At 38.6% G+C, this 27,274-nt stretch overlaps 1 protein-coding gene across 7 annotated transcripts; it reads right to left on the bottom strand.

Annotated features, from left to right (window-relative positions):
- Positions 1–122: 122 nt before the first annotated feature.
- Positions 123–13,606, bottom strand: LOC110661398 (uncharacterized). 7 transcript variants are annotated; one of them, XM_021820032.2, is made up of 14 exons: positions 13,460–13,605; positions 12,524–12,633; positions 12,348–12,448; positions 11,919–12,186; positions 11,758–11,832; positions 11,280–11,338; positions 11,037–11,172; positions 2,590–2,686; positions 2,391–2,457; positions 1,747–1,845; positions 1,376–1,465; positions 888–1,042; positions 602–703; positions 123–490 (listed from the first exon to the last, which is right to left on the bottom strand). In XM_021820032.2, the coding sequence occupies exons 4-14, from the start codon at positions 12,166–12,168 to the stop codon at positions 382–384; spliced, it is 1,239 nt and encodes a 412-aa protein (XP_021675724.2). In that variant the 5' UTR covers positions 12,169–12,186; positions 12,348–12,448; positions 12,524–12,633; positions 13,460–13,605; the 3' UTR covers positions 123–381. The 7 variants fall into 7 exon arrangements, with proteins under 7 accessions (XP_021675724.2, XP_058008373.1, XP_021675715.2 ...); XM_058152390.1 differs by lacking the exon at positions 13,460–13,605 and adding an exon at positions 13,406–13,423; XM_021820023.2 differs by lacking the exon at positions 13,460–13,605 and adding an exon at positions 13,078–13,220.
- Positions 13,607–27,274: the final 13,668 nt, after the last annotated feature.

Here is a 27,274-nt window from a genome sequence, read left to right as displayed (position 1 = left end):
GTAAGTTTAGTTCCATAAGAAATCCTCAAGTACGAAATTACAGACTGCAACCTTCTCCATGGTTTCCTTGGAAACGCAAATTGGATGTCAAGTGAAAAGAGAGATTTTGCCGTCTCAGAATATCAAGTGAAATTTCATATGACTTTTTATATGCGTACTAACAGAAGGAACTGGAATTCGTACAATGTGCATTTGTGCTATTAAGGCACTAGCAAAAGTTGTCTTTATTTCACTAAAACGTAGAGACTAAAAATACAATACATGGATCATGTGCACCTGCTTGAGTTGTTCCCTTAATGTGTTAGATGATCATCTCTTCTGTCAATAAGATAAGCTCATTATTTTACAATCATTAGAACCTCACCAGAAGGGAAGTTTATGTTAACTTTGTATGTGATCATTCCAAGAAGGATCCACCAGAGGAAGTTGGTATTCATCAGGCTTTAGGGACAAAGCGAAATCTGGCAATGCAGGTGCAGTTTGCAGAATCCTGGATTCAAAATGTAATTAAACTAAAGATATGCCATGCCTCCAAAAAAAATCAGCTTTACATGTTCACCATATTTGCGTATCAAGTGATCAAAAAACATTGTCATCTTACATTTCATTATTGTAAGGATCCTCATTGCTTTGCATCTTACTCGATTTATCTCTTGGAATCTTCTCAGAGAGAAACTTGCTAGTTCCCCATAGGGTTGGATTTCTGGATCAAGCGCACAACCAGAATGGAAGATTACAATCCAGGAGTGAATATACTAAGAACTACAGGTGAAACTTGACAAAACCTTTCCCATTCACTGTATGGTGAATCTTGGTCAAATAAATGAATAACGAAAAAAACACAGCAGATCACAAAGTTCTGTAACGAGAGAGGTCAAGTGAATTACCGTGAAACCGGAGGGGTTATATGGAAGGATTCACAGGCCTTGTTGCTTTCTTTACACAACACTTCTGCCGCTTGCTGAGCAGCTATAGCAGTTTCTTTACATGTCTCTGTGTTCCTCTCATCAAGGATTGAACCATGATAATAGTATGCAGCTGCCTGATTTATGAAATTGTTCTATTTTATTTTACTTTTGTTACTTAAGAAAGGAAAGCTTAATTCTTGTTGAGTTGGACTATTTACTCGACTACAAGATCAGGGAATCAGTGAAGGTACATAATTTCACCTAAACTGCCAAGAAAAATGTCTATCCTTTACATGCTATCATTCAATATAGATTTCTCCTTAAGATTAAGGTCCAGTACACTTCATATAAGTAGCAGCAGCACATTCAATAAAGGGATAATAAACAAATGTGACAAGAACATTGATATAGAAACAGTCGTAAAATTAATGTTAAGAATGAGAATGGAATGAGCAGAGATGGTGCACCTTGGCTTCAGCATATTTCCACTGAATAAAAAGTTTATGCTTCTCTCCCCATCCATTTGTTAGTGGAAGACCTTCAATGTTTTCTTGAGCCTACACAAAGTATAGACAGAAATAAAAAGTCAGCCAATATCCATTTATAGCATATCATTCACAGAATAACAGCACCAGAATCTACTGCTTCAGTTGAGCTTTGGCTCAACTGGGCAAGGCGTGGCAAAGGGATCCAAGTCCAACAGATCCTAGGTTTGCAAATTGCCAAGCCTGTATGTGCAGCAACTATCATAACATTTGAGGATAAGCATCCTGGTTTACATGCCATCAATTTGATTGAGTTGTAACTGATAAAAAAGTTCTGAGATAAGAAGCAGTACCTGATGCCAGTACTTTACCATCTCACATGCAAGCCTTCTTTTGACGGCCATTGTGGCCTTGACACTATCAATTGCCATTCCAAGCTGAACATCAACACCCTGTATCATGTGCACAAAGTTTAGAAAATTAAAAGCAAAAAAAATCAAAGAAAGAAAGATAAATATAAATAAATTTACATCTACTATCAAGGGGGAAAAGGCCTGGGCTATCAGATGAAATTATGCAAAAGGATAAAGACCAGGCTTCAGGAAAATCTTTCACAAATCTAGTATGTCAAATTAAAGACTGCAAGCATAACACATCCACCAATGGCAAGGTGTCATGTTTGTCAGTTAGGTTTCATCTCAGTCTTGGTAAACAAGATACCACTGCTTGTGAGTCATGCGACCAACAAGTGATTGAATCAATGAAGCACTTAAATTAACGAACACAACTGAATTTCTCATGTGATACTAAAACACTTCAATCTGCAATATCAAGATGCCACGCCAATGACACTGACAAGTGTATTGACTCAATTGTCATCACTTGTAATAGCAATATAGAGAAAGGCAAATTAAAAACACAATTCAATTAAAAGGGCGTTGAATAGAAATGTAAGGCAATTGGCATGTTGCCTATCAAAGAACCAACGAGCTATTACCTGGCCAAGTGCTTGCAAGCAAAGGGCCTGAAGCACTCCCTCTGCAAGATCTAGTGGTAAATCTTTCCTACAGTAACAAAAGTTCCAGGAGTCAGTTGTGCCTTCAAAAGCATGAAAATATCTGCAGGAATAACCTGAATATTCACAATTATCTGGAAAGTAGGCAGCAATATTTGAAGCAAAAATTTGTCCAGTGAACCTGAGTTCTGGAGGAAACTGAGGGAGAACGTGCTGGATAGAGAAATTCAAATATCCTGCTGCCTTCAAGAAAATATCAATACAAGCTCGTCTCCTTTCTGATATGGAAAACAGAAACTATTTATCTTAGCAGGATTCATAAAGAATTCTTCACATTACTGCAAGGAAAGACACAGTAAACATACACAAATAGCAGCTTAAAGCTACCCGTCTGAAAACCACAGACAGAAACAATTTAAGGGGCCTTACGACAAGTACATCAACAAGTAAAAAATGCAGGGACATGGAAGTTGCAGAACTTGAGAAAAATTATAAACTTTGGAGCGCAAGACAATTTAGGTACAAAACCAATTCAGTAAAAAAGAACAGCCGATAATAAGACAAAAATTATTCAGCAGTATCACCAGTAGAAAAAAAGGTCATGTAACAGAGGCAAAAAGCAAGGAAAGCCATCTCATATCAGACCCAAATATTTGCCAGCAAATGTTCACATAAAACCCTTCATCTTCTATATGTCAGTTTTATCATCATTATTATTGTTTTGGTTTATGGTCAGGATTGCAAGTGTAGCATGTTATAACATATGGAAGATGCATGGCTTTGTGTGATGGCATCCCTGCATACCACTAATCATCAAGGATTAGTTACACATTACTCACCAAAGGGGCTCCATGTGATAGAGATCTAATTCATCTCCAATAAAGTGTCCACTTGCTTAGAATATTGTTGCATAGTATGTATTTAATATAAATATTTGAAGCATTTATTCTCAGAACAAAATGATGCAAAATACACTCCTAAAGATTTTAGGAGTACTTATTTTGGGAAAAAATTTAGAAAATAAGAATTTTAGTTTTTTTTTTTATGATTGTGTATCCTAAATAAATTAGGTTCCTAATTAAATTCGGATTCTTCAATTTCTAACTATGATTGAATTAGGGTTCTAAAATCCTAATGAGATTGAGATTCCTAATCCTATAAATAAGACCTAGGTTTTTCATAGTTAGCAGACAATTTTATGAGATCAATAAATTTTGAGAATTAGTTCTCTTTTCTTTAAGGATTGGTTCTTGATTTTTTTTTCCTTTGCTTTTGATTCTTTCCTTTGTACTACATCAGTTTTGGTATCAGAGCCAAAATCAATCCAAATTTCTTTAGCTTCCGCAAGCTTTCAAGCTTTCAAATCTGTGTTCTTGCCTTCTAAAATCCCATACTTCTTTCATTAAAATTTCTATTGCCTTTAGTTTACTGTAGTTCAAAAAAATAATAATAATAATAACAATATCGAGAAACAAAGTCACGAGAAACCCAGAAGCAACGCAGACATTGGCCATCACCACCACACCCTCATCCGCCATTCCCCAGCCACACTGCCACCACCAGCTAACTCGCCGGCCTGTGGCAAGTCCGAAGTTACCTGCCCGATCTTCAAAGGAGTCCCATAGCCGAAGATCCAAACAGGTTAGATGCAAACCGTTCAAGACTCGCCTGAAATCCGAAAATTTTCAGCGTTTGACCTCCAAAGCTCATCATCGGCCACCGATCTACACCTTCCCACAGTCGAATATCAGATCTGGCACCCCTGGAGCAAGATCTGATCGGGTCGAGTCAGTGGATCCATCGGGCAAGAGAGGTAAGCTCACCACAGTTTCAGTGAGCCGCATTACACCTGATTTGCTTCAACTTCTGCCACATCAGCAACTGCATGCCACATCATCGACACGCCAGCAATTGAGTGCCACATCTTTTCACGTCATTGACACGTCAGCAACCAAGTGTCACATCATCACTGCCACGTCATCCTGCCACCTCATCGCCACATCATCAAAAATTGAAATTGCCCTACCTTGCAAATTTTGACCTTCTGAGTCCATTTTTGCCATCCGTTTTGGCAGAAGATGACTCCAAGAGCCTAAATTTTGTGTTTTCGGTGAGGTACACTTCTCTACTTGAGACTTGATTATTATTCATAAATTGGGTAGTTTTGTAAGGTATTTTAGATTCAATAATTCGCTTCATAATTCACCTTACCCATTCAACATTAGCCTTACTCAGTTTCATTCCTTTAATTTCGTCTTTCTACTTATATACTATGCATTTATCTAATCCAATCACCCATAACCTTGACATAAATCATTAAAATTGAATTTAATATTCTTATTAGTGTGTGTTTGCACTAAGTTTGTTATTTGCATTCATTTTAGTAATTTTAGTCTGCTTAGCATCCATTATGACTAAAGATAAGCACCATGCCTCTATCTCACACTCACCCCCTAATTTCCACTTTACATGATCAACCTCAATTTGTTGAATTAAAGAGACAAGTGGAATAAATTGTTGAACATCTGAAAGTTATGAGCAAACAAACTGTAATGGAAGAAGAGTCCGTTAAACCACACCTAAGGTCACCTCATCCTGTTGAGTCTGCACCTGCCACAATTTATACACCAAGCGCACAAAATGCATCGCATAGGGGTAGTAATATAACAACAAAACAAGTGAGGCTTAATCCTGTTGGTAATATGCCTTTGCACTTTGAAGAAAGGAAACATATTGGTTCTGATGAGCATGTTTTTGATGCACCACCAAACACTCATTTTGGACAAGATCCTCGTTTTGACCATTATGATCCTCATAGTAGGGCCCTCGATAGAAACTATAGGCAACCCGATCCTCATGGTAGACTCTCTGATAGAGACCATAGGCAACCTCCTAGATATGCTAACAATAAACATGTTGATATTACTAGGAATGTCAAACTAAATGCTCCTGAATATGATGGAAAATTAGACCCTAATGCTTTCATTGATTGGTTAGATGAGATAGAGGAGTTAATCACAATGACTGATTTGGAGCGTGTTCGTTTTGCCACAATAAAATTGACTAGAGCTGCTAGAAAATATTAGCAAAGTGTCCAACGCAATATGGAGCGCTTGAATGAGCCTCCTATTACTCAATGGGCTGTCATGAAGAGTAAGTTGAAGGAGAAGTATGTACCTAGCTATCATAAGAACAATATAGTATGTGATTCAGTTGAAAACCCTTTCCTTGTACTTCATCGGTTTATTAATGGATTTAGACTTGACATTTAAAAGGAACTCAAATTGCATTCTCTTGAAACAATAAAGGAAGCCTATCACAAGGCTTTAGAGATTGAGAGTTATTACCAATTCCCCACCTCCCATAGGTTTGCTTCACAGTCAGTCAGATCATATCAACCTAAGCATTCTCCACAATCTGTAGGTCCAAGTCAGACTAAAACAGTGTCAAAATCATCTTTCAATCCTAAAGAGAGCACAGAAAAAAGCATAGGTAAACCAACTGCTTTTGCTAGTTCTCATTTTGTTGTTGCATCTAGTGGGTCTCGAGCTAATAGCTCTTCCATAATATGCTTTCATTGTCAGGATAAAGGTCATATTGCATCTCAATGTCCACACTGTGCACTAGCTTTAGAACAAGCATGTGAAGAGGAACATGAAAGTGAGCATAACTCATCTAATTATGAGGAAGAACTTGTAGGACTTATCGATTATTCTGGTGATGAAGATAAGCTAGATATAGATGATGAGCATGTTAATGTTGTTCGCTGTCTAGATATAGCTGATGAGCATATTAATGTTGTTCGCAGTGTTTTGTCAACTTTTGTTGATGACGATTGGAAACGCACTAACATCTTTCATACTTTTGTTAAAAGTGGAGATAAGTCAAGCAAGTTGGTAATTGATGAGGGAAGCACCATGAATGTAGTAGCTAAGTAAGCCATTGATAGACTTAACCTTAAGGTAGAGCCACATCATAAACTTTTTAGGGTTACTTGGTGACTAATACAACTTTGCCTATAACTGAAAGATGTCTTGTTCCCATACAAATGGATCATTAGAAAGATGAAATTTATTGTGATATTTTACCTATGGATGTTGCTCATATTCTTTTAGTTCGCCCTTGGCTTTATGATCATGATGTGCTTAACCATTGTAAGGACAACACCTATGTGTTTTAAGTTTAATGGAAAGAAAATCATTTTGACACCTGTCAAACCTTCCCAAAAGAACTCCCCGTCTTCAAAGCCAAAGCTTAAGTCTTCACTTAAGGCTCAAAAGAAAATTAGTATTTTGAATCATGTGGCTTTTGAAAAGGTAGGAAGGGAAAGTAAATATTGCTTAACTGTCATACCTAAAGAGGTCCCTTGTGATTCTAGACCTAACACCTCCTCTGAGGTAAAACACTTGTTAGAAGAGTTCTCTGACATTATGCCTAATGAGTTGCCTGAAATTATGCCTAATGAGTTGCCTAGTGAGTTACCACCAATGAGAGATATTCAGCATGCTATTGACTTTGCTCCTGGATCACAGTTACCTAATCTTCCTCATTATAGGATGAACCCTATGGAGCGAGTTGAATTAAATAGGCAAGTTGAAGAACTTGTGATAAAGGGATTTATTAGGTATAGTCTTAGTCCATGTACTGTTCCTGCACTCATGACACTTAAGAAAGATGGTTCTTGGAGAATGTGTGTGGATAATAGAGCCATAAACAATATTACTATTAAATATAAGTTCCTAATTCCTAGACTTAAGGATATGTTGGACTTGTTTGCAGGATCTTGTGTGTTCTCTAAAATTGAATTGCGTAGTGGGTATCATCAAATCAGGACTAGACCATGAGATGAGTGGAAAACTGCTTTTAAACCCCAAGAAGGATTGTATGAATGGTTAGTGATACCTTTTGGATTGTCTAATGCACCTATTACTTTTATGCGCGTCATGAATCATGTTTTACAATCTTTCATTAGCAAGTCTTTGGTAGTTTATTTTGATGATATTTTAATCTACAGTAAATCTAAAAAAGAGCATTTGGATCAACTTTGACAGGTTTTTAATACGCTTAAGTAAAATTATATATTAACCTTAAGAAGGGTTCTTTTATGCAATCTAAAGTGCTTTTCTTAGGTTTTATTGTGTCTGCGCAAGGTGTAGCAGCTGATCCTAAAAAGATAAAGAGTTATTAAAGAGTGGCCTATGCCTAAAACAATTTCTGAGGTACGTAGTTTTCATGGATTGGCTACTTTTTATAGAAAGTTCATTAGGGGATTTAGTTCAATCATGACTCCTATTAATGATTGTCTTAAGAAATGAGAGTTTAATTGGACTAAAGCTGCTATTAAAGCCTTAGATGATATTAAGTTGAAAATAACTGAAGCACCTGTTTTAGGGCATCCTAATTTTGATAAAATTTTTGAAGTTGCTTGTGATGTTTTAGGCGTTAGTATTGGATGTGTCTTGAGTCAAGAAGGTCATCCTATAGCATTCCTTAGTGAAAAACTTAATGAAGCTAAACAAAGGTAATCCACTTATGATAGGAAGTTTTATGCTATAGTCCAGTCTCTTTGTCATTGGCGATATTATTTATTACCACGAGTTTTTTTTTTTTTCTGACCACGAAGCATTAAGGTATTTGAACTCATAAAAAAAGTTGAATTCTAGACATGCTAGGTGGGTTGAGTTTCTTAATGAGTATTCATTTGTTCTTAAACATTGTTCTGGTGTTGAGAATAAAGTAGCTAATGCACTTAGTCGTATAGCAATTATTCTTCATGAAATGAGTGCACGTCATTCGATTTGAAAGAATGAAAGATGATTATGATACTTATCCCGATTTTGGTCTTATTTTTCAAGAGATGAATATAGGTAATCGTCGTGATTTTGTTGATTTTGTTATTAATGATATTTATTTAAGGCCACTAAATTATGCATTCCTCGTACTTCACTTATAGAATTTTTAGTATGGGAATTACATGCAGTTGGGCTAGCAGGACATCTTCGAAAAGATGAGAACATTACACGTGTTGAGGATAGGTTCTATTGGCCTTCTTTAAAGAGAGATGTTGCTAGGATTGTCTCACAATGTTGCACTTGTTAGTTAGCTTAGGCTAAGAAACATAACACTGGTTTGTACACTCCTCTTCCTATTCCGCATACCCCTTAGAAAGATGTGAGCATGGTTTTGTTCTCGAGTTACCCAAAACAGCTCGAGGGCATGTTCTATCTTAGTAGTAGTTGATAGGTTTTCAAAAATGGCGCATTTCATTCCATGTAACAAGACATATGATACTTCACATGTAGAAGCATTGTTCTTAGGAAAATTGTCAAATTGCATGATTTACCTTCTTCTATAATGTCTGATAGGGATGTTAAGTTTGTTAATTACTTTTGGAAGACACTTTAGAAATTGTTTGGCACCCCAATGTTTGCCTATAACAATTCAGTAAATCGTTCTACAGGTAAAAGCCCTTTTGAGATTGCTCATGGCTATTCTTCCTAGGGGTGGCCGCGGTTCAGGAACCGTCAGTTACGGTTCCTTAACCGCCGATTTAGGTTCAATAAAATCATGAACCTAAACCAAACCGCCAGGGGACGCTTTGGAAGACGGTTCCTGAACCACCGATTCCGGTTTGAGCCCCGGTTTAAAACGGTTTGAAGGGCTGTTCGAAAAAGAACGATTCAAAACAGTTTGGGGGACAGTTTGAAAGCGATTTAGGGATGGTTTAAGAGTAGTTTAGACAAAAAAAAATTAGAGAAAAATTTTATTGATTCAAAATTTAAGTTATATTTGAAAAAATATTTTAATTTTTCTTAAAAATCTTTCAATCAAAATAAAATAAGAAAAAAATAATAATTTATCTTTAAGAAAAATTTAATAAATAAAGGCTTGACCCTGATTAAAAAACTAGAGATGAAATTAATTTTTTTTAAAGAAATTAGCAAAAAGTGTATGAACTTAATTTTGCCTATATATCCCTTTAGGATTTAGAGGAATAAAAATTTTTAGTTCTATTACTTGCCTTTTTAAAAAATTATATAATAATTGATAATTAAAAATTATAAAAGAGAAAAAAAATTAAAATAGAGGGTATTGAAAATTTTATTAAGGATTTAAAATAATAACAAAGTAATTGAGATAGTATTAAAAATTTCAGTAAGTGTATAAAATAATAAAGTAGGAAAATTGAGAGAATATTAGAAATTAAAATGAGTATAGAAAATAATTATTTAGAGAATTTGAGAAAAATTGAAAAAATATTAAGAATTAAAGAAAATGCAGAGAATAATTATATAGAGAATTAATGATATATATAAATGAATTAGGAGTGACGTAACATATTTATTGAATTTTTTTATATTTAAATCGCCGGTTTAATTCGGTTCGAAATCGTTGGTTCAATCCGGTTCGGAACCGTCGATTCACGATTCTTAAAAAATATGAACCTGAACCAAGCCGCAAAAAGACGGTTTCGATCCGGTTCAAATTCGGTTCCGGTTCGGTTCCGGTTCAAAACCGGACCGTGGCCACCCCTATTTCTTCCCGTACCCTAGTTGATCTTGTTCCTCTTCCACCAGATATTCGTGCTTCCTAACCTGCTGAATCTTTTACTCAACATATTCATGATTTGCATGCTGAGATTAGGCGAAAGATTGCTTTAAATAATGAAAATTACAAACTTGCAGCTAATGTACATCGTAAGAATAAAGAATTCAATGTTGGTGATTATGTCATGGTTCGTATTCGCCCTGAAAGATTTTCTAAAAATTCTCTAAAGAAACTTCATGCTCAAGCCATTGGCCCTTTCTCCGTTTTGCAAAAACTTTGATCAAATGCATATTTACTTGACTTACTTAAAGATATGAATATTAGTCCTATTTTCAATGTGGAGGACTTGTCACCTTATCAAAGCACCTTTGAGCCTCCTATTTTGCCTTCTAGCGTTTCTGCAGGTCAACTTGTGCCAAAGTCACCATCACTTCCTCAGCCTAGAAATATCATTGACACCGTGCTTGATGATGAGTTCGTTACTTCCTCACATGGTGGATTTCGTAGATTTCTTGTCAATTGGCAAGCTTGTCTTAATTTTGATGCTATTTGGATCACACAAGGAATTCCAGAGCCTAGATCCTTCTCTCTCTGATGTTTATTTGCAAGTCAACTCTACAAAGTCGATTTCTTTTCACCCAAGGGGAAATAATGTAGAATACACTCCTAAAGATTTTAGTAGTACTTATTTTGGGAAAAAATATAGAAAATAAGGATTTTAGTTTTTTTTATGATTGTGTATTCTAAATATATTACGTTTCTAATTAAATTGGGATTCTTCAATTCTCAATTATGATTGAATTAGGATTCTAAAATCCTAATGAGATTGGTATTCCTAATCCTATAAATAAGACCTAGGTTTTTCATTGTTAACAGTTTTTTGTGATGACAATTTTATGAGATCAATAAACTTTGAGAATTAGTTCTCTTTTCTTCAAGAATTGGTCCTTGATTTTTTTTCTTTGCTTTTAATTCTTTGTTCTATATCACAAAATGATGTCATCCTCACTTCTCTCACCAACTCCAACAAAAATACAATAGAAAAGAGGAACATAGATAGCAATTAATGCTTAACCTTACCTTCTGATAATTTTGACAGATGACCATCATTAGATGTTATAGGAAGAAGCAATAAATTGGCCTGTGATAATGATAACATGGCCATCAAGTGCAAAACTGATAGTACCTCATACCAGGAGTTTGACATGGTGGTCTCCTGCAAAGATAATAATTAATATCATAGGAAAATTTTATTAAAGAAGGCAACCTTTATGCGCTCCAAAGCCTCAGATAATTAATTAAATTCTATTATGATAACCTCACCTCTGCAGTGTCCTCCTGATTTAGCCAGGAGAATTGCAACTCATGTTTTAGCTGGTTTCCTGCATGATATAATGAAATAGATAAATGACTTAAACAAGGAAAACGTGATAGAAAGTATTGATATCTTCTGAGCTCCACCTTAAACTTTTGCTCGGTGCTGAGAAGAGGAAGGAAATATTCTTTAAGAAATTACAGTTTGTATTCTTAAAGTCTTTCACTATTAGGATCTGCAAGAGAACAATACCTCCATCTCATCTGAGCCTCAATCAACCATCCTGGTTGGTTAAATTAACGTTTCCTTTCTTTTCTTTCTTAACAAACAAAACAGCAGCCAGTGATGTGGGTGTGTGTGTATTCTTTCCTTCTATTTCTTGGCAACTAAACAAGCCTTTGGGTCAGCAATGCTTGAACCAACATTGAAAATCAGGTTTTTGACTTGTGCTTCAAAAGTAATGTATTTGTTAAATCCTGCACATACCATTTTCCGCTAGCCCCAACAGGACTGGCAGGTAATCTTCAAGAGCCTGCTGAAGATCAGCCATTGTCGATCCTCCTACATAAACGAAAAGAAATGATGTTGATGAATGAACAGCCAAGTTTTAACTATTGATGGTCTCGACTCTTAATAACTCAACAAACCATGCTGTGTTGCCGTTCTTCTTGGTTTTGTAGCCCTGGGTGCTTCTTGGCCTGCCATGACTACAATACGAGTTCTAAGAGCAGACAGCCTTTCAACCAAATCCCTGGATAAACCATCACCAAATGGCTGAGTGAAGTCAACTGGTTTAGGGATCCTCATCCCAGGAACAAAAACAGCAACCTCCCCAACCTTTCTTGGCCACCTTCCATTTCCGCCAGAGTTCTTTTGTGTTGATGCTAGGCACCCCATATGGTCAAAATTCAGTTCCTGTGATTAGTTCCAAAAGAGATATGACTGTAAGATCATAACAGAGAATTGATCAAACTGTTATAGGTGATTGAAGGTTTGGGTAAATGAGAATTCAGAAAACGAAATGTAACAATATACAATAACTAAGAATGTGATTCTTTATACGCATACAGAAATACCTCGAGTGAAATATTGAAAAGAAATGAGGTGCATTCATGCGCCAATTGCAACTTCAGAGAAGATGCTTAAACATGTAATCCCGATAATAAAATTGTACCAACTGTCACAAGAGAAACCAAATATCATATTGTATAAAATCTAAAATTACAATAAGAAGTTTAGAACTGGCGCGTACATTGACTGAACCAGGATTCCTTGATAAAATTACTGTAAGAAAGAAACAAAAACCAAAATTGATTCTTTTCCAATAAACAATTGGATCAAGTGGGATGAAAACTGGAAGATCTGCATTCATGTGAAGCAATGGCAACTTTAGAGCACAAAATCCCAAAATTGCCTAATTATCATCAATAATATAGAAAATCATTGGATTAAGGGAATAAACCATAATGATGACTAACTGAATGCTGACAAATACAAAGTGGGCAACTCACGAGCGCCCATTATATTTCTATAGACATCCAAGATACATAATCCCAAAGGAATATCGACCCAAAATCCTTTCTCGGGTCTTTACCTTTGCGTGTTCTTATTAGCTGATGTGAATACTAGTTTAGAATTTTAGTAAACTTGCAATTGAACCCTAAATCATTGCATATGTGAATCATGTCATGGTTATATATATGCATATCCGAGATATTATAATACCCATATCCATTTCTGGGACTTCTAACGTATAATAACACTATAAACACAATCAACCAGTGGGTTAGCATGAATATAACTCACCCCCTTTGTTCTTATCAAAGTTGTGTCAGCAGAAATACATAAATTGCAAAGCAAAAGAGAAGTAAGAAAGGGCAAAAAAAAGGAGGAAAACGGGCGTCTTTTAGCTAAACATCGAGTTTTAGTTGAGAGCAAAGAGTTTGTGTAAGCAAAAAGCATGGGTTGCTTTGCTTTGTGGGGAAGATGACCGTGCAATGCGCATTATGACTTTTTGCAGCGCTCTGAACCAGATTGTAAGGCACAAATATCCCATACGTCACAAATCAGAAAACAGCAAAATTTTTAATAATAAAAAAAAGATTAAAATTTAAAATTAAAGGAGAGATGGTACCTGGTAACTAAACTAAAGTATGAAATATTTCCTATATCTCTGAAATTCAAATACCTGTTTAATGCAGGCCTTGGGTTGGCCGGTTAACAGTGAAAGGGATAGAAATAAAAGAAAGAAGAGCAAGTTGAAGATTTACACTAGGGAAAACGTAAACTAAGTTTGATTGACTGCAACTGATAAAATTGGAAAAGAGACTGCTTCAATATAATTTGGACAAGTGCAGGGTTTGGTTTGGTTGGTACCTGAACCGAGCAGGGATCGGTTCCAGATGGTTCTCTTTTTTACAGTTTTAGTTTAATTTTTTACTCCGGTTGGATAAAGGTTGAGAAATTTTATTTAAAAAAAAAAAAAAAAGAGTCGAATTATCAATATGATTCAATTTAAGGTTTGAAAAAAAATTGACATATTAAAAACCAAATTCTTTTTATTCCTTAAAGACTTTGAACTTTTCCCCAACAATGGAGATTAGGTAGGATAATCATGCTTTGTATTTGTTAATTGTTCATTTTATAAATTAATTATTTTCTCAAATTTTTTTATGATTCAATTCCATCTGCTTCAACGAGTTAAATTTAAATCAATTCTATTAATAAAAACATTTTAATAATGGCAATTGTTCCATTGAAGAAAAGCAGAGATCTTTTTTTATGGAAATTGGCATTGCCGAGCCTAACTATAACGTATAAAGAGAATGGATGCATGGATGGATAATAACTTAATATTTCTAAAGATTAAAAAAAAAATAAGGGCCAAATGTGCAGATTGGTTATCAAACCTTTTTTTATCAGTCACTGTTTACAGGAAATAGAGTAAAATATAAGATTTTAAAGTAACATTTTTTATATATTAGTTTTTTAAATTTTATATTTTTTTATTATATAATGAAGTTTTTAAATATCACGACCCAACCTATGGGCCGGACCGAAACTAGGACCTGAGCCAGCCTAAAGCCCCCGAGGCCCGTAGTAAGCCTAACTATTCATCAATCCAACTCTAAGGCTCATTTGAGCCCAATTTCAAGAATTCAACCGGACAAAGTCCGACCATAACATAGACCATTTAACGGGGAGTTTTTCACTTGCCCGACCTGTAAACACAATATATAATCACCTATGGAGCTCAGCTCACCCTCCACATAATCAAATGTCATGAAAATAAATGGGAGCTCGGTTTCCTCATCTAATCTAACATACGTGCTTTTAATAAGTTTACAGGTTCAACATGGCAAATATATTATAGACCCAAATCAAATAAATATTTCTAACACATGCAGAATTCTAGGAGTTAACAGAATTATACAAACATTACAGACATTAATAGACGACCTGCGAGGGAGAGAGGCAGGTTAGAACTCAACAAGAAATCTCCTGTATCCTGGAAAAATAAGTTGAACAGGAGTGAGCGTTCGACTCAAAGAGTAAAATATCAATTTTAACCATAATCTCTATAGCTATCTAAAGCTAAAGCACCTTACAAAGTAAAATACAACATCGTCATAATTTTCATATAAATCACATCAAAAAGGTAATTTGAAACACTCACACACCCGATAATGTCAAACAATACATATATGGGAGCTGATCCCCTATACAGCCCTCTTAATCCAAATCTGCCAGCGAAGATCTCAAGCCGGACTTTCGCTTAATAAACCAAATACAAGGTCCCAGCAAAGATCTCAAGCCGTGTCTACCCCGAAAGACCGGGTCCGAGCGAAGATCTCAAGCCGTGTCTACCTGTCCTGTCCATATCCAGTACCATATCACATGCACGCCAACGCACGCACACTGCTCCAAATTACTACAAATAACACCCATAGCAATTCATCAATTAAGAATGCAATATAAAACATGCCTAGTGTTTAACTACATAGATATATACATATAAGTGATGCATAAGTATGCTTGAACATATAGTAATATCGAAATTACAATTAAAATTAATATTTTACTCACAGACTTAACCGCAGTCACTATGATGGTTGGGCGGAGGAGAAAGGCTGTCCCGGCTCACCTGACAATTTTATTACAATTATTTAATATATTTTACTCAATACAAACTGAAAAAATATCAAAGATATCCTAAGCCGTGCCGAAAATTCGGCAGAGTCTCCCTTATACCTAGGACCTACCCAATCTGCAACTGGCTTAAAACGTACTTTTATATCCACAAACCATACACCCACAACTCAATCACATCACACAGCCCCTCCTGGGCCCATCGAAATAGTCATCAATCACAATATGTAAAATTACAGTTTAGTTCTTATAATTGACCATTTTGCAAAAACTACCCAAATAAGCTCTAAAAATTCTAAAACTTTGCCCCGCGGTCCTTAGCAATATTACTAAACTAATGCAAAAGGAATTATAATTTTCTACGCTACCACGAATATTTTATAGATTTTTAATCCCATTCAAGCACTAGATAATTAAGAAAAAGTAAGGTTCGGGTTTACCTATGCCTATTCCAACTCAGGGGACGCGCTCGGAACGTCTGACAATGGTGGAGTAGCCAAAATCTCGACCCAATTCCAAAGCTTTTTCGATAGCCTGTCTGTCTGGCTCGATATTTATAGACCCGGACAACCATTGAATTTCCGTGAATTGAAGGTACCTATGCGAAGCCCACAACACGGGGGTTAGTACATAATTTTTACAGAATTTTCTAAGCTCATTTAGAATTACTGGAGGTTCCATCAAACTATTGGGAATAGTTTTCCACCAGTCATATACATCTCCCTGTAATAGTGACACTGAATACTCAAATCTGAGCTCCTCTGTACAGTGTAGTTTCTTAAACACCCTATCCATTCTCTCCAACTATTGTTCTACCTCTAGTGGATCTTGTCACACCTTACCCCTCTGTAAGGCATAACATGATCCCGTATAATACCTAATGAGCTACCGCACTTCACCTACCGATAATTCATTAAGTACCCTACAAGGGATTTTAAAATAATTTTCTTACTTTTGTTAAGTGGTGAGCATTTTCTAATAGGTATTTAAAACATATGATTAAAAGTAAATCTAGTTAATATTTTTAGTCCATTTTATTTTTCCGCAAATTTTATAAAAATTTTGACAGAGTTCCCTCTGTATTTTGAGAAAACAGTTCTTCAAATACCTGTAAAAAGCACTTCTAAAAATTTTTCTCAACAACTACTTCAATTTCATACTCAATCTCAATCAATTTCTCAAGTTCAAAATTCAATAATCCTCAAAATACTAGCAATACATTTCATTCAATTTAAATAAAATAGTTCCACTCATATTTCATTAAAGACAAAATAATTTATACGCATCCTTACAAATTTATATCAAAAGAAACACAAACTAAACTTTATTACAAACTTCATACAAATTTTTGTACAAGCTACTCAAGACCCATTTACATGTCCATACATTTATATGCAATACATACATCAAAAGAAATATTTACAATTAGGGTATAAATTATACCCGATAGCTTCAAAGCAGGAAGATCCTCAATTCTTAGCAATCTCGCTTCTTCTAGTCTCTGTATCTGCGACAGCAATAGAAGCTATCGCTGAGTACTAGGACTCAGTGGTGCACAACATACTAAAATAATCTTTATGCAAAATATAAATCACACTTATTCAAAATTTGATTAAACATGAGCATTAAACACAAAACATGAATTATGAGGTTTTAATGCAAACCAAGTTCATTTTGAAGTATCAAAACACGTTTCATAAATTCCACAGTTAGATCATGCCATTCGAAACAAATAGAATCTCAATAGCCAAAGGCTAAAGAGAAATCACATCACAAGGCTAGCTAGCTCAAATATATGGATATCCATTCACATCCTCTTCTACTGGCACACCTCAACACTTCTCCAGAGAAGTAATCAAAATTCGAAACTAATTACCCCCACTAATCGTGTTAGTGAGGTGTTCAAATATATGATCATGATACTGTGATTTCAAAACTTATCTTAAAAATTTGTTAAACATTGTCAAATATGCACAATAATTTCCAACAATTTAAGTCAAAACATCATAACTAATGTCACAAATAAATTCTCAATAATTCAAAGCAAATGTAAAATACATCTTTCATTCACTTTATCAACACATTTTAAAGCATAGTGATGTTGTGCACAAACCTCAAACGAGTCGCTCGTTGGCCTTGACTCAACTCCTCGGGTTCAGTCTCGGTATTCTTTTCCACTGAAACACACAATTTCACAGTATTTCAGTACCATAACTTAGCATAAATCCAATAATAAATTTAACTTCACTTATACCTAGCTCTAACGTGCTAAATTCGACGTTCTTGAAATTTTTGTGTTTCGGGTTACTATTCACTACACTATTCAAGTCAAATTATTGACTTTTTAAGGCTTAATAGGTATGGGAACTTCAACTTCACCCACATACCACATTTTGGTCATTAAATTTGTTGGTTTTGGTTATTTTCTCAAGGCTTAAGTCCTTTTGGCCAAATTGTCAAATTTTCAGTTTTGGTGCTCCAAGTTGCACTGTTCTATTGCCAATTTTACTGTTGGAATTTGGCAAAACTTCCTTCATAGGAAATGTTCCTTATTGTCTTAAGTTTATTCTCCTTTTTGAATCACCCCAATTGGAGTTTTGTAGCTCAAGTTATAGCCAAAATACAGTTACTGTTCATGTGCACTGTTCATGCTGCAATTTTGGTTCTAGCAGATTTTTGATCCAACTTCGTTCAATAATTTGATCAAGTTAAGTCCGTAATTTGGTCTAATTTCCTTCATACGAAATGTTCTACTATGTCTTAGGTTTCCATCGGTTCAAGATTCACCTAAATCGGAGTTTTTTAGAGAGAGTTACTGTAACACCCCAAAATTTTAAATTTTATTATTTTATGAGTATTTTTGGTATTTTAATTTTATTTAAATTTTAAGAAATTATTTCAGATTTTTCGGATTTTAAAAATCGGGTTCGATTTTCCGAAAATATAAACTTTGATGATTTTTAAAAATTAATTTAAAGACCACGTGGCAAAACTAAAAATATATTTGGAGTCTACGAATTTTTCTGAGTTTTTTGAAATTTTTTCGAAATTTTTGGACCTCGTTTTCGGTCCCGAGGCAGAGTAAAAATTCAAAATTTTGTATTTCGAATCGAACCGGACCGGATCGGACCAGTCGAATCGGACCGGCTCCCTCCCCTTTTTCTTCCTCCCGCGCGCGTCTCCTCCTCCTTCTCTCTTTCTCTAGTTTTCTCTCTCTCTCTAGTTTTCTCTCTCCTCCCACCCCACCACGCCGCCCACCTCCCGCCACCTCACTCACACGCTGCCCCACCTCCTTCCCCCGGCCGGCCGCCGCCCCAAACGGCAGAAAAACGCGCACGAACTCCCCTCCCTCGCGCGCGTGACGTTTCGACTTCCCGGCCAAAATCCGGCCGATCCGGCCACCAATCTGTCACGACCCAACCTATGGGCCGGACCGGCACTAGGACCTGAGCCAGCCTAAAGCCCCCGAGGCCCGTAGTAAGCCTTAACTATTCATTAACCCAACTCTAAGGCCCATTTGGGCCCAATTTCAAGAAAACAAACGGACAGAGTCCGGCCATAAAATGGACTTTCCAACGGGGAGTTTTTGACTCACCCGACCTGTAAACACAATAAATACTCAATTGGGGAGCTCAGCTCACCCTCCACATACTCATCAACATAAAATAAATGGGAGCTCAGCTCCCTCATCCAATCCATCAACATGCATAACATATTTAAGTTTACAGGTCCAACATGATAAAAATATTACAGACCAAATTCAAATAAATACTGCTAACACATGCGGAAATTCTAGGAGTAATTAAAATTACACAATATTGATAAACAACCTGCGAAGTATAAAAGCAGGTTAATCCAGAATAAAATATCCTCCTGCGGCCTGTAAAAATTTTTGAACAGGAGTGAGCGTTCGACTCAGAGAGTAAAATATCAATCTTAACTATAATCTCTATAACTATCTGAAACTAATGCAACCTGTAGAGTGAAATGCAACATCAACATCATATTCACATCATAGCATCAAAAAGGTAATTTGGAGCACTCACGCACCCTGTAACATCATTCATAATATATGGGAGCTGATCCCCTATACGCCTCTCTTAAATCCAACTGTGCCGTGAAGAACTCATTTCTGACTTCCACTTAAATACCAAATCGGGTCCCAAATGAAGAACTCAAGCCGTGTCTACCCCAAGGACCGGGTCCCAACAAGAACTCAAGCCGTGTCTACCCGTCCTATCCATAGTCCACACCACATCACACGCACGCCAACGCACGACACCGCTCCAAATTACCACAACAACACTCATGGCACATTAACAGCTTATCAATGCAACATAATTCGTGCCTAGAGTTTAACTACATAAATATATGCATATAAGTGATGCATGGACATGTCGAACATATAATAATATCGAAATTACGCTTAAAATTAATATTTTACTCACGGACTTGACGACAAATTACCGTGGGCGGCCGGGCGGAGGAAGAAGGTCATTCCGCTCACGACAATTACATTACATCTATTTAATAAATTTGACACAATACAAACAAATAAAAATATCAAGTACGCCCTAAGTCGTGTAGAAAATCCCAGAGTCTCCCTATACCTAGACCTACCCAACTCGCAAATGGGCTAAAAACGCACTTCTATATTCACAATCCATATATCAGCTCAATCATATCACACAGCCTCCCGGCCCATCAAATCAATCACCCATCACAATACGCAAAATTTCAATTTAGTCCTTATTATTGATCATTTTTGCAAAAGCGCCAAACAAGCTCTAAAAATTGTAAAACTTTGCCCGCGGTCCTTAGCAATATTACTAAGCTATTGCAAAAAGAATCGTAATTTTCTAAGCTACCACGAATATTTTATGGATTTTTAATCCTATTTAAGCACTAAAAAATTACGTAAAAACAAGGTTCGGGTTTACCTTTGCCAATTCCGACTTCGGGAACGCGCCGACGCCCGACAATGGGGCTAGCCAAAACCTCGCCCAATTCGAGACTTTTCCAGAACGTCCGTTCGCCTAATTTTGCGCACCCGATCAATCGTCGAATTTCCGCGAATCGAGGATACCTACACGAAGCCCATAACACGGGGTTAGTACATAAAATTTTCAGAATTTTCTAAGCTCATTTATTGCTCGAAAATACACCTGCGGTTCCGTGGGACCCACCAAAAACGGTGTCGGAAAAATTCGAAATTTATGTCGCTAAGCTCTCGAATGGAGCGTCTTTGGTGGCCTCGGTTTCCTCGTGGGATTCACTTGCCGAGAAATTTAGCCCAAAAGTCGAAATGGGCTAAAATCTTCCCGAGCTAAAATCGGACAATCCGCTCAATGGATTTCGGCGTTCTTGGTGTCTATGGAAAGCTCTCGCCGAGTAGATGGTTTTGGACATAAGACCCGGTCCAATCGGTGACCGGATCGGCCGGATTTGGCCGAGAAAGCTGAAGCGGCGCGGCGCGCGCAGGGGGAGAATCGCGCGCGTTTTCCGGCTGCTTCGCGGCCGCTACCGGGCCGACTGGAGGCGCACGGCGAGGGGAGGGGGCAGGAGGCGCCGTCGGCCGGCAGGGGAGGGAGGAGAGAGAAAAGAGAGAGAGAAGGGGAGGCGTCGCGCTGGGAGGAAGAGGAAGAAAAGAGAAGAGACCGTCCGATTCGACCGGTCCGATCCGGCCCGGCTCGATTCGGCCTGTTCGAAATACAAAATTTTGAATTTTTACTCTGCCTCGGGACCGAAAACGAGGTCCAAAAATTCCGAAAAATTTCCCGAAAACTCAGAAAAATACGTAGACTCCAAATATATTTTTAGTTTTGCCACGTGGTCTTCAAATTAATTTTTAAAAATCATCAAAGTTTATATTTTCGGAAAATCGAACCCGATTTTTAAAATCCGAAAAAATCTCAAAAAAATTCCTAAAATTCAAATAAAATTAAAATATCAAAAATACTCATAATTAATAAAATTTTGGGGTGTTACATTCTTCCCCCCTTACAGAAAATTCGTCCTCGAATTTTACACAAGGCAGAATAAAACACATGATTATACATTGAACAAATACGGGTACTTGCTACGCATGTCCCGTTCTGACTCCCAGGTGCACTCTTCCACTGATTGACTCCTCCACAAAACCTTAACCATAGGGATCTGTTTAGATCTCAGCTGTCTCACTTGGTAGTCCACTATGGCTACAGGCTGCTCCTCAAATGTCAAGTTCTCTTTTAGCTCTATCACATCCGGCTGCAGTACATGATAAGGATCAGGAATGTATTTCCTGAGCATGGAGATGTGAAACACGGGATGAACGTGAGAGAGGTTGGGTGGTAGCTCCAACCGTAGGCAATCGCTCCAACTCTATCAAGAACCTCAAAAGGTCCAATATACCGAGGTGCCAACTTGCCCTTCTTTCCAAATCTCATGACTCCTTCATTGGAGAAACCTTCAGAATACATAATCGCCATCGCAAACTCCACATCCCTCCGTCCGGGTCCGCATAACTCTTCTGCTTCATCGAAAGCCGCCCTCCGCTGCTCTCGATTAAAGGAACTACTTCTGAAGTGTACTGCACTAGGTCTACATCATGCACCCTTGCTTCCCCCATTTCTGTCCAACACAGAGGAGACCTACACTTTCTTCCATATAGTGCCTCATAGGGTGCCATCCCTATGCTGGAGTGATAACTGTTGTTATAGGCAAACTCCACCAAAGCTAACTGCTCATCCCATTGACCTCCAAAATCCAAGACACTCATGCGAAGCATGTCTTCCAGTGTTTGGATTGTCCTTTCTGATTGTCCCGTCTGTCTCGAGGGTGGAAGGTCAGCATCGAAGTTCAATCAGGTGCCAAGTGCCTCCTGCAACTTTCTCCAAAACCGAGAAGTGAACTGGGGCCCTCTGTCAGATATTATGGAAGCCGGAACTCCATGCAATCTGACTATTTCTCGAATGTAGAGCCGGGCATACTGTGCCACAGAGTATGTAGTCTTTACAGGTAAGAAGTGAGCTGATTTGGTCAAGCGGTCTACAATTACCCATATCGAATCATATCCTCGCGTGGTACGAGGCAACCCAGTCACAAAATCCATAGTGATCATTTCCCACTTCCATTCTGGGATAGGGAGCTCTTGCAGCTTCCCTGACGGTCTCTGGTGTTCAAACTTCACCTTCTGACAAGTCAAGCACTTGGACACAAAGTCTGCTATGTCTCTCTTCATGCCATTCCACCAGTAGCTATCTTTCACATCATGGTACATCTTGGTGGAACCTGGGTGGACACTGTACAGTGTGTAGTGTGCCTCTCGCATGATTTCATTCCTGAGGTTGTCCACATCGGGCACACATATCCTAGAACCTTGCACTAGGGCGCCATCATTGGCAAATCCAAACTCACCACCATCACCCTGCTGTACTCTTTCTATGATCTTCATCAATTGTTGGTCTCTGTGCTGGGAAACTCTAACTCTGTCCCTCAAGTCTGGTCTCACTGAAAAGTGAGCCAACAATACCCCCTCATCTGACAGATCTAGGATTAAACCTTGATCCATCAATTCATGTACCTCCCGAATCAACGGTCTCTTCTCTACCGAAATGTGCGCCAAACTGCCAGAAGATTTTCTGCTCAAGGCATCTGCCACAACATTGGCCTTTCCAGGGTGGTACTGGATGGTGCAATCATAGTCCTTCAGAAGCTCCATCCATCTCCTCTGTCTCAAGTTCAAGTCCCTCTGTTGGAAGATGTACTTCAAACTCTTATGGTCGGTGTATATCTCGCACACTTCACCATACAGGTAGTGTCTCCAGATTTTTAGTGCAAAGATTACAGCCGCCATTTCCAAATCATGGGTGGGGTAGTTCTGCTCATGCCTCTTCAGCTGCCTTGAAGCATAAGCCACTACCTTTCCATTCTGCATCAAAACACACCCTAGGCCAACTCTGGAGGCGTCACAATACACGGTGTATCCTTCACCACTCACAGGTAGTGTCAACACAGGGGCAGTGGTTAGACACTCCTTGAGCTTTTGGAAACTCACCTCACAGTCATCTGTCCAAATGAATGGAACATTCTTCCTGGTCAACTTAGTTAGGGGAGCCGCTATTCTGGAGAAATCTTGTACAAAACGCCTGTAGTAGCCAGCTAAACCGTAAAACTTCGCACCTCGGTGATCGTTGTAGGCCTAAGCCAATCGCCATTCTGAATTTTCTTGTGTTCCACTTGAATGCAGTCAATAGAAAAAACTTGTCCCAAGTATGAGACGCTTTCTAGCCAAAATTCACATTTTGAAAATTTGGCATATAGCTGGTGCTCCCTCAACGTCTGCAACACCATTCTCAAGTGCCACACGTGTTCTTCCTCGGTCCGAGAGTACACCAAAATGTCATCTATGAATACGATGACAAAACGGTCCAAAATGGCTTGAACACCTGCTCATCAAGTCCATGAAGGCCTGGTGCATTAGTGAGTCCAAAAGACATCACCAAGAACTCATAATGACCATATCTTGTCCGAAGCCGTTTTGGACACGTCCTCATTCCCGATTCTCAATCGATGGTAGCCTCGATCGCAGGTCTATCTTGGAAAAGAATCTAGCTCCTTGGAGCTGATCAAACAAATCATCGATCCGAGGAAGTGGATACTTGTTCTTCACAGTGACCTTGTTCAGCTGTCTGTAGTCGATACACAACCTCAATGACCCATCCTTCTTTCTCACAAATAGAACAGGAGCACCCCAGGGTGAAGTGCTCGGACGTATGAAACCCTTGTCCAAAAGCTCCTGTAGTTGCTCCTTCAGCTCTTTCAATTCTGCTGGTGCCATCCTGTAAGGTGGCATGGATATGGGGTTTGTACCCGGAATAACATCAATGCAGAACTCTATTCCCCTTTCTGGTGGCAACCCTGGAAGCTCCTCTGGGAAGACATCCATAAATTCTCTGACAACAGGAACATTTTCCATGCTGACACCTTCTACAGAGGTATCTCTCACCAATGCCAAATACCCTTGGCATCCACGCCTCAACATTTTTCTAGCACTAATTTCTGACACCAAATTATATGGAGCCACGCTCCTGTCACCATCAAAGCTAAACTCTTCCACACCAGGTATGTGGAAATACACCTTTTTGTTCCTGCAGTCTAAGGTGGCATAATGAGTTGCCAACCAGTCCATCCCCAGGATTACATCGAAATCCATTACTGGTAGAGGAACCAAGTCTGCTGGGAGGATTTTTCCATCCACTACCACTGGGCTATCCGGAAATACCATGTCTACTTCTATGTTGTCACTAAGTGGGGTAGCTACTGACAAAGGGCACTCTAAAGTTGTAGGGTTTCTACCCAACCTCATGGCAAACACAGGGGAGACAAATGAGTGCGTAGCACCCGGATCTATCAAAACACGAGCCTCATAAGAACAGACCAGAAGAATACCTGCCACAACTGCATTTGAAGCTTGAGCATCCTGGTGGGTCAGGGTGAAAACCCGTGCTTGACCCTACCCCGAGTGGCGTAACCGACGACCGACTTCTACCTCGACCGCCTCCAAATCCACGTCCCCCTTGTCCTCGGCTCATCGAATCGATCGCCTACCATGTTGGAAGCACCGGATACAATTGTCGAGGAACATTTGCAAGAACCTGTGACCCCATCGTGGCTCATCAAAACGGGCGATCTCTAGCAAAGTGGCCCGGTTGGCCACACCTGAAGCATACTCCTGACCCCATCAAACAAGGTCCTGAATGTCCTCTTCCACACTGTGCACACGGTGCCAAAGAGGATCTGAACGAGCAGGCGCCTTGCCTGAATCATACCAGCTGCCGATCCGTACCACAGTCCGAACCCTCGGGATTTGTGTCTAAAACCACTCCTCTTATTTACGCTTCTTCCTCTGTAAGTAGTTTGGCCACCACTATCCATAGTACCCATGTGGGAACACCTGAAGAACCCTCTGCTCTGTTTTTCTTTGCTCTTCCGCTGTCATCCACAGATAGCTAACCTCAATCTGTCTGGCTCGATCCACCACTACATCAAAAGACGATCGGACATCATGGCTGGTTCGCATACCTCTGTCAAGCCCCTTTAGGAATCTTTTCACCTTCATCTTTTCAGTAGCTCTGCTGCAGGGGCATATCTGCTCAATTCCGAAGTGCAGAGCATATTCATCTACTGCACCGCCATTCTCGCCTTAAGGCCTCAAAGGCCCACTGCTTCTGATCTCTGAAGCTTTCTGGCACAAACCGATTGATGAACAGTTCCACAAACTGAGCCCATGTCAAACCCTCCATCCGGGGTAACACGTAGTCATTCATCCATTGTCTAGGCATGGGCCCCATGACGTCCGCATACACTCTATCAATCTTCTATCACCAATCAGACTGCTCGCTCGCCGTCGCAGAATCTAAAACCGATATGCGTCGTCGACACATCATAAGTACCGGCACCAACTTCTTGAAGTTTATGATCCGCTTGTAAGATTCTCTCTTGGTGCGGTGGATCGCTGCTGTGTGGAGGATGGACCATATCTCGAGCCATCATGTCGATGGTTCTCTGCATCGCCTAGAGTAGCCGCCATGGGGTCCATGGGACCTGTGCCATAAAGGACGTTTCGCTCAGATCGTTGGCTCCTCTACTTGAGCAGCTCTAGGCCTCCTACCCCGCCTCCTGGCAGGCGCCTCATCTGTGGCCGACACTTCGGGCACATCTGTTCTCGTGCAATGGCGGCTCTCGCTTTCACGCATTTTCCGAAATTCAGAAGATTAGCCCACAAAATTCAAAATCGCACATTATACAAATTTCTATAGACTCATATTTATACATAACATATGGAGCGTAAACTAGAAGCAAAGATGACAATGCAAGACGAATGTGGACCCTATATTTCCGCATGTGACTCTTATTAGACTCTTCTCAACACTTTAGACAACATTCCTAAGAACTGGAGCCTAAGCTCGATACCACATTTGTCACGACCCAACCTATGGGCCTGACTCAAGACTAGGACACAGGCCACCTAAAGCCCCGAGGCCCGTAGTAAGCCTTAACTATTCATTAACCCAACTCTAAGGCCCATTTGGGCCCAATTTCAAGAAAATAAACGGACAGAGTCCGCCATAAATGGACTTTCCAACGGGAGTTTTTGACTCACCCGACTGTAAACACAATAAATACTCAATTGGGAGCTCACTCACCCTCCACATACTCATCAACATAAAATAAATGGGAGCTCAGCTCCTCATCCAATCCATCAACATGCATAACATATTTAAGTTTACAGGTCCAACATGATAAAAATATTACAGACCAAATTCAAATAAATACTGCTAACACATGCGGAAATTCTAGGAGTAATTAAAATTACACAATATTGATAAACAACCTGCGAAGTATAAAAGCAGGTTAATCCAGAATAAAATATCCTCCTGCCTCAGAAAAATTTTTGAACAGGAGTGAGCGTTCGACTCAGAGAGTAAAATATCAATCTTAACTATAATCTCTATAACTATCTGAAACTAATGCAACCTGTAGAGTGAAATGCAACATCAACATCATATTCACATCATAGCATCAAAAAGGTAATTTGGAGCACTCACACACCCTGTAACATCATTCATAGTATATGGGAGCTGATCCCCTATACAGCTCTCTTAAATCCAATCTGGTGCCAGCGAAGAACTCAGCTCGGACTTCCACTTAAATACCAAATCGGGGTCCCAGCGAAGAACTCAAGCCGTGTCTACCCCGAAGGACCGGTGTAACACCCCAAAATTTTATTAATTATGAGTATTTTTGATATTTTAATTTTATTTGAATTTTAGGAATTTTTTTGAGATTTTTTCGGATTTTAAAAATCGGG

The sequence above is a fragment of the Hevea brasiliensis genome, chromosome 1, assembly GCF_030052815.1.
Source record: "Hevea brasiliensis isolate MT/VB/25A 57/8 chromosome 1, ASM3005281v1, whole genome shotgun sequence".
In the NCBI taxonomy this organism is placed as follows: domain Eukaryota; kingdom Viridiplantae; phylum Streptophyta; class Magnoliopsida; order Malpighiales; family Euphorbiaceae; genus Hevea; species Hevea brasiliensis.
The sequence above is the reverse complement of the archived record's forward strand: the minus strand, read 5'-3'. Positions and strand labels throughout refer to the sequence as shown.